The sequence below is a fragment of the Anguilla rostrata genome, chromosome 12 (assembly GCF_018555375.3).
Source record: "Anguilla rostrata isolate EN2019 chromosome 12, ASM1855537v3, whole genome shotgun sequence".
Taxonomy (NCBI): Eukaryota; Metazoa; Chordata; class Actinopteri; order Anguilliformes; family Anguillidae; genus Anguilla; species Anguilla rostrata.
Window position 1 is genome coordinate 23,328,321 of NC_057944.1, and position 15,149 is coordinate 23,343,469.

Genomic DNA, 15,149 nt, shown 5'->3' on the forward strand with positions numbered 1-15,149 from the left:
CCCAGCCATCTGTTGGAATGTTATTCCTCTGCATGAAAGGCCAAAAGTGAAGCTAATGGCAGCCCTGACACAGTCATATGGGCTGGTCACATGACCAACCCAACCACCACACTGTGCTGCGGTCTGTCAACTCATGAATTCTTCATAAATATTCATAATGTCAAAAAAACAAACAAACAAAAAAAAAGGTTGTGGACAACAATTTTGGTCCGAAATGTAATGCAACAAACCAGTGTATTTGCAAAGGAGTATTGTGGAACACTAAATTTTCTTCATAAATGTCAATATTTCTTTCCTTATTTCTATATACAAAACATACTGTAGGTCCTATATTTATGAGAGGACATTCTGTATCCAGTAAAACCTGTATTGTAATGCAAACAGGGCACAGGGGTCGGTACAAACAGTTGTTTTATTAATATTTGTCAGAACCTGAAGTACTTAAGTAAATAATCACTTAATTATTGTAGATTGTATGTATAATTAGTAATGAGAGATGCATCTAGCATCATCCATTTTGCACTAAATTGGGAGAAAAATGTGTAAAATGGACTTGGATCTCTGGAGGCAGAAACCTAATCTTGCAGGATGAGTGTTTGTGAAGGACAAGGTGGATCCTGTTCTGGATCAGCTTACTGTAGCAGCTGGCCTAAGCCAAGGAGTCATGGAGCTCTGGCATATACTTGTATGCAAAATGAAAGGACCTTCTCTTGCTGGTGAAAGAAAAATCCAGGAGAATAAAAGGTTCTGCAGAAAAACCCAAGCATCTTAACATTTTTTAAGGCTATAAAGGTAACTCTCATAAGGCTTCTCTTGCCTTCACTTTATTATTGTAAAAGAAATTCATTTGTTTCACTATCAAAAATGAAACCTTTCAGATTTCACCCTCATGCTAAGCCTAACTCATTTGACCTGCTCTGCCTTAAGCACCTTGGGTTGCATCTGATTTATTAAATAAATAAAAAATGAAAATACATAAATACATTTTGGCTATAGCACATTTAAGCTATTCATAAATACATTTTAGCTATTTAATTTAGCCTTTGGCTGTGGCTACAGTCTGGGTTTTATATGTCGGGTCTTATAATGTGGAATTTGAAATTATAACCATTAAAGCAGATTTCTTGTCGTATGGTAGAAAGGACATGACCACCATCACAGAGTATCATGGGAGTTGGAGGCACACATAAACAAAATAATAATACTTTGCAATGAGATGTTAGTCTTTCAACAAGTACCGTTGAGAAAGAAATGTTTGAAGAAATTTTCACATTTCAATAAAACGGATGAATGAGATAAATTCCATGCACTGAGGTAAACATGATTATCTGAAGGAAAAAGAGATTTCCCTGTTGTGAAACTGGTTCTTTCTTTGTGACATATGAATCACTATACTAAAAAAAAAGAACTATAAGCAAAGGAATAAAATATTAAACAAAGCTGTCCTATGACAGATTTAGTCTGTCTCCATACCTAGCCTTGATGGTACCAGAAACAATGGTAACATGGCACTATCTGTTAAACTGTGCTCCATCAGCTGTACCGATATTGTGACAGAGGATTAGCCAAGAAGCTGAGATAAGAGAGGCTTGCAGGTCATTTTCATAGGCACCTGAGCAGCAGCTCATCTCCATGTTCAAATTTAAGAATTGAAGGCCACATAGAGAGGCCTGAATATGTCAAGTGCCCTCTAGTGCCTAAAGGCTGCAACTGAAGTAAAAAGGTTTGGGTCATCATCCCGGGATCGAATCACAAAAGAAAATGGATGCATCAACAGAAATGAATGTGTTTTAGTTTTTAACCAGATCAGTTGATTTACGGTGAAGTGACTGATTTGACAGTGTCTCCATTTTGACTGAGACTTGGAGACTTTGTGGCCAATGGAGGTCACTCAACAATTCACTTTCCACAGGTTTTCCACTGGCTGAGAAATTGCTAGATATTATCAGGAGAATGACCTAGGCCAGAGACATTTGAGAGTCATATTGGTAAAAAAAAAAAAAAAAGGATAGGAACTACTTCCTGCCAAAGGGACAGTCAACCCACTTGGTCTCAACTTCATCATAGGGCTGGTTGCATGGCATGGCTTAAATTAAGTCAAGAATAGGCCTTAATTTGGAACAGTTAAAACAGAACTTTTAGGTGGCCTTTATGAATATACCTTTAATTTTGTTACTGCTTGATAACTGAGTCTATAATTAACTAATTAGACTCAGGAGTGGAAAATGTCCTCAAAATGGATTTAGACATACAAATATTTTATGTTGTTTCAGTGGACTTTAAAATGAAACGAGAAAGCAATAAGTAATACATCATAAAATTGAAATAAAATGTTATTCTGTACCAAAGCTTGAAAAAGTGTTTTTTATTTATTTATAATGAGCCAATAAAAAATAATTTTCTTGTTTAGGATCAATTAAAATCCTGGAGTAATTTACATTTACACTCATTGGTGCATACACTGTCTGAATGTGTTAAGTGGTTATCACTGCCATGTATATTCTCCTACAATGCTACTGACCAATTAATTCATCTGAAGGTAAACCTACCTCCTTGAAGGTATAATTTAAGCCCCCATTTAGTCCTGGAGGAGCTCTAATCATTCTTTGTGCAACCAGATTAGTTAAATCGAGACTACTCTAAATTAGGACTATTTTAAGCCATGTCTATGAAAACCATCTTTAGTTAGTCCAGCTTCATTTTATAGTCTATTTTAGTCTAGGGCTAGGCTTAATCCATGTCCATGCCACCAGCCCTTGGCTAAGGATTATCTATAAATTAGTTGACTTGCCACCTTAATAGTACCATGTGGGCCTTTTTGTGACTAATAGAAAAAAATCAATGACATAAATAATATTTGCTGCAATGCCCCCTATGGTCAAGAATGCATGCTAATCACAACCACAAAACGCTACAGCCGAAACCTTATAGACACAGCCGTAAAGAGGGCATACAAATGGAGCCAAGGCTGTAAGGTCAAACTCGCAGGTCTCTGGCTATGGCTCCACCGGTCCACCCAGCTGTCCTCATATCCTGTGCAGAGCCTGGCATCCTGGAGCACATGCCGTGCTAAGGCATTGGAAGCCCGCATATGAGTCACTGCACACTAGCCGCAACGCGTGCCTGGGAATCTCAGGAGGAGCAGGCGAAGCAAACGGCGAGCTGGGCAAATTGACGGGATCAACGATGGGTTTGCGTCGTTTTGATCAGCGTGTGAATTTTTCCATGAATTCCTGCCCCAGATCAATAGAGGAGAGACGTGGCATGCACCTGACCTTCCCCAGCTGTGAGCTCTTATCTCTGGCCCAGAAGACACTGTACTGCTGATCCATCAGGGAATGACCTGCAGGGGGAACACGCAGTGCTCTTTGGGCAGAGGTCACCTCCGTCCCAGCAGACAACAGTTATCGCCCGCCACCACACCATGCCCTTCTCCTCAAGACCCTTTCTCACTGCTGGAAAAAGAAAAAAAACTGAATGTGCAAAACACACTTGAGATTGCCTTCCAGGAGTTGCTGAAGACCTGGTACGGAGAAGGAGTGAGCGAGCCCCCGCCTGGGGTTCTGCGCTCAGACAGCGGTGATAAACCAGGAGTCCCACTCTGGACGTCGTGTTCCCACTTATCGCTTGAAAACATGTCACTTGAGATTCAGGAAATCACTGGGGCCTTTCACACCAGTGCCTGTGGTTGCAATGTCATCTGATGGGCTCTTTCAAAGATAACACGCCTACTGTTGCAGCTACTGTACGCAACCATAAGGGCACACAAGGGAATCTACACACACACACACACACACACACACACACACACACACACACACACACACACCACATGCACACACATGCACACACACACACATACATACACATACACATACACAAACGTACTATAAATCTATTATACAAGTCCATTATACCTCTTGACCCTCTGTTTCAGTAAACATACAGTTCGGCCTTGCGAAGGAGTAGGCATGCACTCACAAAACAATGCCCTGACAACAAAATAAGGAGATTTTGCGTGTTATCCTGCAGCAAACATTCCCATCCCTCTCAGCTGCCTCTTTTCTAACATGTCGGGATGAGAGCGATTAATCACCTTTCCACTGATTAGGATTCACAGCTGGGAATGCAGGGGACTGTTCAGAGAGCTGTCCGGCACTAAAATTAGGAGAACATTCAATCAACAGGCCAATTTGCCGGGCAAAAAAACGGAGGTGGGTGAGTGCGCGGATATCAGTGGCCGAGCCCTCGGGATTTCCTGCCCGCAGCGTTCCTGTGGGAGACTCACTTCTAATTACTGTCACTGACGGGGAGCGCTTTGACATCTTGCTCTGATTTTTTATTTTTTTTTCCATCTTCCCCCGGATTCTGGAAGCAAGAAGCACGCAAACCCTGCGAGTCAATAACCACCAGCGCTCTCCCCACCGCCCCCACCACCGCCTCCACCCCCGCCCCCTGACCTGCGTGACTCTGCGCCCTCACCGCCTTCCACTTCTGTGCCACCCTCCCCTCCCCTAAAGCATACAAACAGTATGAAATAACAAGGTGAGCGGAATGAGAACTCTCCTCCTCATGTTGCATGTAAGTCAATTCTACGGTGAAAACAAACGGGCGCTTCAGAGCGTGGAACCTTGGTGCCGGCGGAGTGATTGGAGGTGATTTTTTATGTGTGGTGCGAGTTTAAGAGTCTATGAGCGTGAGCAGATGTGACTGAACAGGGTGAGAGCGGAAAGGTGAATGCTGCCAATGGCTGGCCTGGGGGGGAGGAAGCGAGGGAGCCGCTGTGAGCACCTTGACCCACAGAGCGCCCTAACCTCCCTCTTTCCTCTCTCCTTCTCTCGCTGTATTCACTGATCGGCTCTCTCTCTCTCTCTCTTTCTTGCTCTCCCCCTCTCCCTCTCTCTCTCTCTTGGGCACTCCTTTAATCTTGCAGATTACACTCCATGGTGGGAGATAAGGCTGCACCACCCCCCTCCCCCCCCCCATCCAGATAATTATGAAAGACATAAAAGTGGTTGGACTTCAGCTGGGAGGGAACTACGCTGAAATGTCACCATGCCCTTTAGTTCCTGCTTCCCCCCCACCCCCCTGCGCTCTGTCCAAATTGCTCTGAGAATCAAAAAGAGCAGCAGGGAGATCGCAGGCCTTGAGGCTGCGGACACAGCGCGGCCCTCGTATTCCAGCTCTTGCCCAGCTGCCTCCCCGCCAACCTCCCGCTGAACCCGGGCCTGCATGTCTGCCGCGTGCGGGTCCGGATAAATAAATGCCCAAACGTCCGCCGTCTCCGCCACATGTGAGGGGTCCTTGGGTTTCAGCAGCCCTCTGCACACGGTTTGAGGTGCCGGGCGGTCTGTGCTCTGCCACCATGCCCTGTCGGGTGCCGCACATCCATGTGTGACAACCCCCACTGAGGTGTTCTCTTTTATCGGGATATTCTGCTCAAAATAGACACCTATGTTTGCTCTGCATGGCACTTATTTCTGTCCCCTACTGGGAGCTGGGATGGAATCAGGGCCATGAGGCTCTGAATACCACAGACGGCATTTTGATTAAGTGTGAGTGGCCTGCTCATCCTCTCTATTAAGAGCTCTTATATTGAAATGCATCTCTTTCTTTTACTTTACTACTTTTCAGCATGTTCATAATTAATGACACAAAGGACTGTGATGAATATGGTAGCAGCTAAAAGACGACATCCCATCGTGATTACCAATAAATAAATAGACCGAGACCAAGGTAATATCTGCAGATCATTCTAACCACTGAACAGAAATAAATAATGGCGAAAATGGCAAAAATAATTTTTTTTGCATGTGTGTGTGTGTGTGTGTGAGAGAGAGAGTGTGTGTGTGTGTACCAAGATGCCCACAGATCTGTTCAGCTGTGCTGCTGTGTGACAGGCAGTGAGATGCTCCCCACCCCCACACCCTGAATCCCCCAAAACCCCTCACCCTTTTCACGTCTCCTGGCAGAACAGGAGCCGAATCAGACGGATAAGGTGCGGAATTTTAAGAGTCTGAGCAGCAGCAATTAGATGAAGCCCAGCCCAGCAGAAAGGCCAGCAGAAAGCACAGTAATGAAGTGAAGAAAGAGCTGCAGTGGTGGCTCTGGGTCCAGATGCACCCAGCTGTCGCCTGCTGAAAATCTTAATCCAGACACTGAGAGAGAGAGAGAGAGAGAGAGAGAGAGAGAGAGAGAGAGAGAGAGAGAGAGAGAAATATCTGCAGTTTCCTTACAAAGGATAAGTTGTAAATGCCTGTCATTCAACTATTTTCATATAGATTCAATAGTCACTATTGATGATGAAACATGATACATTAACATAAGTTTAGGCATAATACAGAGCAAATAAGCTTTCACGTCTGTTGAACAAATATTTTCCGGTTAATATCTTAATGTGTTGATTAGGTAAGGTATGTATTTTGGCACAGAGACGCAAGAAAAAGAAGAGGGGAATGAGAACTAATGTCTGACTAATGGGGCCCAAGCATGTGACAGGAATTTATAATGTCTGTTTTTATTGAGATCAGCCATATCCGTAAACATTGGTTATTCTCTCTTTCGAGCAAGAGCTATATCTGTTTCTGAGATTCAGCACAGCAGTAGACTTCTCCACGGCCTCTCAATTTCTGTTCTCAGTCAAGACCACCATATCATATATGTCTCTCTGTGTTCAGTAATGGCCTCTCAGTGCTGGTCTCTCTCTGTCCTCAGTAATGACCTCTCTATGGTCCCTGTCTCTCTGTCCTCATGAACTCTCTCTCTCTTTTTGCAAAGCTCTAGTAATTTTTTTGGTCCCAGCTTCTCTGTCGTATGAACTCTCTCTCTCTCGTTTTGCAAAGCTCAGAACCCAGTTCCGGTGTAGCTTTTCCTGTTTACAGCGATCGGTGAAAACAAACAGCCAGTGTGGTGACACCCATGATTGTTGGTAACAACAGTGTACCGTTTCTGTGAAAACAGGCTTGAGTACTGAACAACCCTCCTTCCGTGCAGCGATGCACACAATGAACAGAATGTGCTTTTCGTGATACACAGGGATGAAATACGGGTTATGAAATGCAGTCGCTGGGGTGGTATTGATCATTATTTCACATGAGGAAGCGATAACCACCTGCCACACTGATCTGCTATAATCCCCCTCTGTTAAAACAAGGATTTCACTTAGAAGGCAACCCACATGTTACCAGGACAACTGCGGAATTTTAGAAAGAGTGAGTCATGTTCCTAATATCCTCCATTGTCCAACAGATGCTGGGCTACTGTGCTGTATGCTAATCAAGACATTGATTAACATACTATTGTCATCTTAATGCATTTTCCTCTTGGAGGTCTGAGGTAAGGCAGAAAATAAATTGATCCCATACTTGTATTAACATACAAAACCTCTACTAATCGTCCCCAATTACATTTCTATATTGCCTGTATCTCTGGAATCTAAGCCATTGCATTTATTAAGAATGCTTCAGGCTGTCACTTTCACCTAGACAGAATTCCCAGCTATCAGGCAATGCGAGAACACTGTGTGACTCGTTCAAGTCTAGCCATGATGACTCAAGTCTCAAGGCCTGGTGGATTGGCCATGATAAGACCAGCCAGCGGTCTGAGAGCATGCAATGGTGTGTGAAATGGCCTCAGTTAGGCTCAATCTCACAGTACATCATGCCTGTTAAAGAGAATTACTCAATACTTGCGTAATATACTAAACAGTTTACTGTTGGCCAGCTGGAAGGAAATTGATCACTTTTTGAAAGCATGGAAGCTCAAATGCACAATGAACATTGCATATGATATTACATATTATATTATAAATCAGTCTAAGCAGGTCATTACATATCCACATACAAAATTTAAAAAATGGAACTAAATCAATTATCAGCAAAATGAAGGCCTACGGTATCCGTTTACCACATCAAAATGCATATGAATGAGTGGCGCCATCTAGTGATTGGCTGAATGCAGTATTACATCACTCACTTTATTAAAGAATGGAAACCATATTGCTGTTTTCTTTGGATTTTATGCAATGAACATTCCTGTTCAATGCAAATATTTGCAAACTCTTCTGCAATAAATACATTCAACAGTAGAAGTATAAGTAATAATAATTTATGTTTTCAAGTTCAAGTTCAACTTTATTGTCATGTGTATTAAAATACAATGAAATACTTGTGCTCTTAATTACCCTATAAGATCAACTGACCACCTTTTGCATGTATGACCTACAAGATAATGCATTTATATTCAATTTCATGATCATCCATCAGTATTTTAGGGAGTTTTTTAAATTTATTATTCAGTGCATTATATTTTGATGGGCTCATTGTGGATACTCATAAGGCTTTTATATTTGTCCGAAGGAGGACACTGTTAAATACAGCAACATTGCTGTATATAATTGCTTCAAACTGTGATTATTACTTTATCAGGGAATTTTTGGATGTTTTAATATTTGGAGCTTTATAAGCACCACCTTAGGTTTTTACTGGGACAATGACCTGCAGTCCTGACACCAATTTACATATTGTATTTATATGTCAAACTTGAGGGATTTATAAGCCTTTTGTGTCGCATCACCTGCAAGTGCATTGGCTCATGACAGTCGTGTTGTTTGAGAACTTTGAGTCTTTTCTAGAAAAATAAAACAAGGCAAATTTTATTGGTCCAAATAGCAAATTTGTTCCATGTGAGGGGGATCTAGTGACGTTGGTTTCATGTGTCTATGAGGTGAACATGGACAGGAGTTATGAATACATTCCAATTTCATAACTGATTTAGTGCCACCAAGTGGCCAATCTGCACTTTCACTTCCATTTTGTTCCATTCCATTCACACATAAAAAAACAGTGAAAGGGGTTGTAACTCCACTTACACTCATGGAACTGAAGGTGTAAACATTTATATATGAAATCCAGTAATCAGTGTACATGCTAAAGCCTATACGTACTTTCTTGTTCAAGTGAAAAATAAGACAGTTAACTTATATATGCAATTTATATTTTCTTAGTTTCCTTAGTTATATTTCCTTACAAAAAAAAGAAATATTTTTTATGGTCTCGTACCTCAGTGAAAACTACATCTACCAGGATCCACCGCTCTTCCGCTACAGCAAACAGGGTAAAGGAAACGTCACTTTGACGGGAGCAAGCTGTAAACATGGCTGCCTACAGTGCAACGCGTTGCTTGTTACGATGCTACTCTCGGATTAGAACCGTCCATCAAAACTCACAGATGTTGGCTGTGTGCACAAGAAGAATGTTATGCAGCACGGAAAATGGTATGTCTGAAGGGGTTCTTGATCGTTTTGTATTACTTTGGACTTAGGGAAAATACAACTCCATAATTGACCTTGTACATCCTAGCTACTTAACAAGTCTTAACGTATCATCATGGTAACTCACCAGCCAGCTAGCTAGAATGGTCTGAACATTAGATTGCATCTTAGCTAGAATGGAAGGAACATTATGCGATCGAGTTGTACTGCTTGATTTGGAAATGTTATTTCATTGTACATGTGGTGTGTACACATCCGACAGGCACGCGGGATGGAAGAAAACCGAAGTTCCAAGATGAAGATGTGCAGGAGATTCTTACTAGAATCACAGGCATGGATTTGCACAAGATATTTAAACCCGTTAAACAGGAACTAAAACCTCCGACATATAAACTTATGACAGATGAGCAACTTCAGGAGGTAGAGTGTTTACATTGTCTTCTGAACATCGATCAAATCGGAGATTTAAAAATAACACAAATAAAACGCATTCATTATGGTAATATGGAATCCGAGAGAGAATGAGATAAATATCTCATTAACACAACCTGCAATTCACATTATTTCACAGGCTACTCAGAAAGCCGCGGAGGAGGCGAGAAAGCGGCTGAAGATGCCCCCAGTCCTGCCAGAACGGCAACCTATCAATGACATTCTATCAGAAGACAAGATCCTGGAAGGCATGGATACAGCCAAATACGTCTTTACTGACATCACCTTTAACATACCGCACAGAGTAAGTTCCAGCGGATAATTTAGGAACTTCCTACCAGACCAGAGGCTTTGACAAAAAGAGGATATTAATCTTTATGAAGGGTTAAATGCTACCCTAAGGAAGGAGATTGGATCGATACTAAATTAATTATTGTTCACAGACACAATTATTTCCCCTTTTCTGTAGAGGAGGGATAGTGGAGGGAGATACATTCTGTTTAATGTAATGTTTTATTCCGAAACTATGAGTACTACAATATTTGATTCATATTAAAGGGAACCTTTTTTTCTTTTTTTATGTTAATGAACTTGTTCGCAAGAAAATTATTATTGATTTCGTGAATGCTGAGATATTGTAATATTTGGTCAGTGTCACAGTTAATGCAATTAAGTTTTGTTTGGGTGTCCTTCATCCTTTCAGTATCTCAGGGCAGCACACAGAGTGTGGGCTAACTTTAATGCCATGACTACTTTGTCGCTCTCACATGTACTGTCCTGATCCAGGAGCGCTTCATTGTGGTCAGAGAGCCTACTGGTATCCTGCGCAAAGCATCATGGGAAGAGAGGGACAGGATCCTGCAAATCTACTTCCCCAGACCAGGAAGGAGACTCACCCCTCCCCCTGTCTTTAATGAGGAGAACCTCAAGGTGAGCCAGATTTGTCTGTCAGGCCTCAGGTTTGGGTTGTGGATCCGTCTTGTTTACTCATGCTACACTGCTTACTTCAGAAATGTTTTAAGGTGTTGTGACTTCAGATTGGTTCATCTTTCCTGAAACATAGAAGACATATATATTTATATCCCTTTATTTAGTTTATGTGATTAAAGGGCTACCAAAACATTTACTAAACAACTATTTTCATTTATTTTGGTGACAATTAAGTGACCCACCCAATGTTCATTTGGAAAAGTTAATTTGGACATTTATCATCTCGTGATGACTGTTGCTTTTAAAATTACATTTGTGCACATGTATGCCTTTTAATAAACATGCAGCTATTAACTCTCGACTGTAGGTTGCTTATCAAATATGTAGTCTTGGACTATGCTTCTTTGGTGATATGGTGCAAATATGACCATCAACAGTGCATTTCCAAGAGACATTTTTCTGAAATCAGTGCACCAGACATGGAGAAATTTGGCTTGACACCAAAAGCATGCTACTATTTGCGCACACACTCCATGGCCTGTGCAACAGCTATAATCCACTAGCATGGGCACCGAACGAAGGTGAGCTTCACGCCACTTCCGTTACGTATGCTCCTTGCCTGGTGTAATTTTGGCCTTATACTTCAAAACAACGGAACTTCTTCATTACATATCGATCTGTATTGATGAATAGCATGACAATGTCAGATATGTAAGTCACTTTGGACAAGTGTCATGCAGTGTTACCATAGGTAGGCCCCTCAGTTTTTGTCAGAGTCACAGACCCTTCTTATTCTCTCCACGCATCAAGGTTGTGTATCAGCAGGACAGACACGAAGACATCCTGGATTTGTGTCTCGTTCAATTTGAACCTGACTCCTTGGAGTACATTAAGGTGAGTGCTTTAGGACTGCTGGTTGTAACAGTGGTTTTATGTAGTATCTTTCTATTATGAATAGGAATGGAGGTTATTCAGAAATGTTCATAACTTTGGAAGTCATGTCAAAATCATTGTTTACATTGCTGCAGAATTATTTTTAAATAGGGAACGATTTTTGTAGCTATAGACTTATGTTTAAATGGATTCACTCCCAAGTACACCCCCCCCCCAATAACTTGTGTGTGTCAGCGTCTATCATAATTCTGTGAGGTTTGAAGGGAAGCAAGTTTCTGGGCATTAAATGAAATATAAGATTTAATGCATTGTTTGACATTAGCTGATAAATTATTCATTGAAAGTGCTTGGCTGTTTAAGTTGAGCTGGTGGTCAGAAGTTGCCTGCTCGTTGGCTGACCTCAGATCCCCTTCTATTGATCCATCACTGATGCTGCTTCTTTAATGATGCTTCAAGAACCACTATTTGCTTGTTTGAATTGTATATCATTCTGGCCATTGCTTTTTTTCAACAATAGTTTTCAGTTTATCTGAAGTGAACACATTCATTTTTTTGACGTTTCATCTTTTTTTTAGTATTTTCATTTTTGAAAATGCAAGACGGATAATAATTCTTTTGGTTGTCTGCTACAGTTGCACATAATTCTTATAGTGTGTACATCACGTACACACACCCACTCTTGTAGTGGAGCATCACAGTAAATCGGGAGCCATCTTAGAATGGTTATCGGAATATGGATGTTATGTTGAGGCGGTTTTACTAGTATTTAATTTAAGGCAATGCCCACTTTGCTATAATTAAAATGAATCCGCTTAACTATTTTAGCATCCCCGTGTTTTTCAGGTGCACCAGATGACTTATGAGGATATTGAAAAGCAAGGCAAGTACGACCTGCTGCGTTCCACTCGCCACTTTGGAGGAATGGTGTGGCACTTGGTGAATTCGAGAAGGATTGATGGCCTGGTGATTGACATGCTGCAGAGAGAACTGTGAGTGAACACCATACTAATGTTTGGCTGCTGCTGTTGTGCTGAATATAACAAAAGAGTGAAAATTAAAAAATAAAATAATAAATAAAAAAACCTTTGTAACACTTGAATTTCGGGAGACAAAAATAAATCACAAATGAAAAAAAGCCCATTTAAGTTAATGCAGTATAAGTTTGGTATGATTTAATGACAAATGGGGACCTCTTCTGATTGAAACTGGCCACTGCATGTTCTTGCATTTTAAATGTGGCATATTGCCAATTGTGTTTAATAAATAGCTTTATTAAAATTACTTTATTTACTGCAAACCATATAATAAAAACTATACATGCATGTGTAGCAAAGTACCTATTCATATATATATATATATTGTCCATTGATATGTAATGCCACAGAGACAAAGGCTCTAATCTCTGGGACTATGGATGGATCTCTAATATGGAACTATGTTGTAGCAGCTTCATGCAATTCAGAGTTTTAGCAAATTTGCTGTCTACATGAACCTCCATCCGTCGACTGTTAGCAATGTTGGCACTAAAAACAATTAAAGGGAGCCTTTGTACTATCAAGTCTTTGTACTATGCTTGAAATTGCACGGCAAAATGCCCTCCCGATAATGAACTTGTCGAGAGTACTCACTCAGGCATATACTTAAACTGGAAGCTGAGCACATTATATTGGCATCTTAGCTGATGTTAAAGATAAAGCAGTTTCAAAAAGAAAGGATAGAGTTGTAGTATGATGTAACTTAAAAGTAATCTGCTTTAAAAAGTGGGAGAAGAAGTTCTGTTTATACAGATATTGAGGTCTTTTTTTTAAAGATTATTACAGGCGCAATCACCCAGACTTGAACCACAACAAAACAATTTCTTATGTTCCTTTGAGCCAGTTGTCTTTCTGACCTTTGTGTTGTTTATTGATCATATTTACACAGCCATTAGTGGCATTGCAAGATTCAGAGAGGAAGCGCTTAATTTGAATGAGAAGTCGAAAACGAGAAATCACACTCTAGCTAGCTAGCTCTTATTACTGCTGCCAAATTGCTCTTATTATTGCACATAATGGTATTGGGCCATACCATTATGCAGTCAGTTAGATGTTTGTATTCCATAAATGCTTGCATTTATAAGTGCAAGTGTTTTTCAGTTCCAATTCCTGTTAAATTAAATGATAAATAACTGTTTCTATAGGCTAAATGATTTTTATTATTGTTAGGCATATTAGCGTGGCAAAAATTAGTTTTGATCAGAATGCCAAAGCATTATTTGTAGCTTGGCTCTAATCCCGCAATTTTGTCCCTCAAATTATGAACATATCATTGTGACTTGGCATATTATGGCAAAAAGAGTTATTTTTATGAAAATGCAAGTGAATTAGTGTAAAATGCAGATTTTGTAATGTCCTGCTTTCCAAACAGGCAGCACTCCATGGGCTTCCTGAACCACTGGGTGTGGCCCCACAGAGCTCCAACATAAATCACACCTACCGCTTAAGTCCGGTTTGTGTGGCCTGGGGATAGTTGTGGCGCTAAACCTGCGGCCAGCTCTGACTAAAACATGAGCTGCTATTATGTACTATATTCCCAGTGAGAGACTTGGTTTAAGCTGTTTTACACAGGCCATTGTCTAGTGTCCAGAATGATGTATTGTTAAGAAGAAAATGACTTTTGAGTCTGTCCCGCTGGCCGACATTAATACGTGTAAATGTTCTAGGGTGCAAGATGCAGCAAGTCTGGTTAGCCTGTTCCACATGGTTCATCCTCAGAGCAAGTCGGCTACAGAGGCCCGTGAGCAGGAAGCCACAGGAGTGGATCTGATCAAGGTGGGGGTGCTGAGCTGTACCACATCTCAGCATGAACAGCTGAGCGTAGTGAAACCACTGACTGCATATTATAATTGATATAGAAAAAAGGGGAGTAACCGTATTATATGGGAAATATTTCATTATTTTCTATTATGCATTTTGGAGAGGCAAAAATGCTCAAAAGAATTTGATATTTGCACATATAGTACAAGGTTGCAATAATTCAATAATGTTTATTTGCCTGTTGGGTTTTTTGGTTCATAAATAAATGTCCTTATAGTTGTAACACAACACATACAAAAATTTGCAGTATAATGAAATCCTGGTTCCTCCTGCTTAGATTTACGCCGAGAGGGAGTCCCAGCGCACTGGATACATCGAGCTGGCTTTGCAGACCTATCAGCAGACCCCGCTGGAGAGCTCCGGTTGACATCCCCTTCCCAACCCTAATTTATGCTCCACATCGCCCCCCCCCTCCAGGGTAGAGGTTCTATGAAGAGGGCTCAGACTAACTGCCTGTGCATTGTGGGCAATTATGGCTGCACTGTAAGAACTATTTAGGCTGAACCAAAACAGATCTGTCTACATTTCAGGTTTTTTTTCCCATCCATAAAAAGTCTGTTCTTTTAAGTCTAGTAGAAGCTGTAACTTTTTGCTTACATTGTCCATATTTCACCTACCATACTTCATGGAATCACTGGTTGGACTTTGAACCGTGTTCAATATTCTTAATGCCTGCCTTGCTTCATGTAAATAAATAAATAAAAAAGCTTTGTATTTTATGGTCCTTGATCTGGGTGTGTCATTACTCTTTGAATATATAGAAGAAA

The 15,149-nt window shown here is 40.9% G+C and overlaps 1 protein-coding gene across 1 annotated transcript; it reads left to right on the forward strand.

Moving 5' to 3' along the window:
- Positions 1-9,111: 9,111 nt before the first annotated feature.
- On the forward strand, positions 9,112-15,101 carry mrps22 (mitochondrial ribosomal protein S22). Its single transcript, XM_064301312.1, has 8 exons — positions 9,112-9,274; positions 9,534-9,691; positions 9,843-10,007; positions 10,490-10,633; positions 11,444-11,527; positions 12,371-12,516; positions 14,229-14,337; positions 14,660-15,101. Exons 1-8 carry the CDS (start codon positions 9,154-9,156, stop codon positions 14,747-14,749), a joined length of 1,017 nt encoding a protein of 338 aa, XP_064157382.1. The 5' UTR covers positions 9,112-9,153; the 3' UTR covers positions 14,750-15,101.
- The last annotated feature ends 48 nt before the right edge of the window (positions 15,102-15,149 follow it).

What these genes read in the sequence shown, in the direction of transcription:
- mrps22 (XM_064301312.1), top strand. Translation starts at nt 9,154, where the DNA reads ATGGCTGCCTACAGTGCAACGCGTTGCTTGTTACGATGCTACTCTCGG. An exon ending in CAGATGAGCAACTTCAGGAG is followed by an intron (nt 9,692 to 9,842) that starts GTAGAGTGTTTA and finishes ATTATTTCACAG; the next exon opens with GCTACTCAGAAAGCCGCGGA. An exon ending in TTAATGAGGAGAACCTCAAG is followed by an intron (nt 10,634 to 11,443) that starts GTGAGCCAGATT and finishes CCACGCATCAAG; the next exon opens with GTTGTGTATCAGCAGGACAG.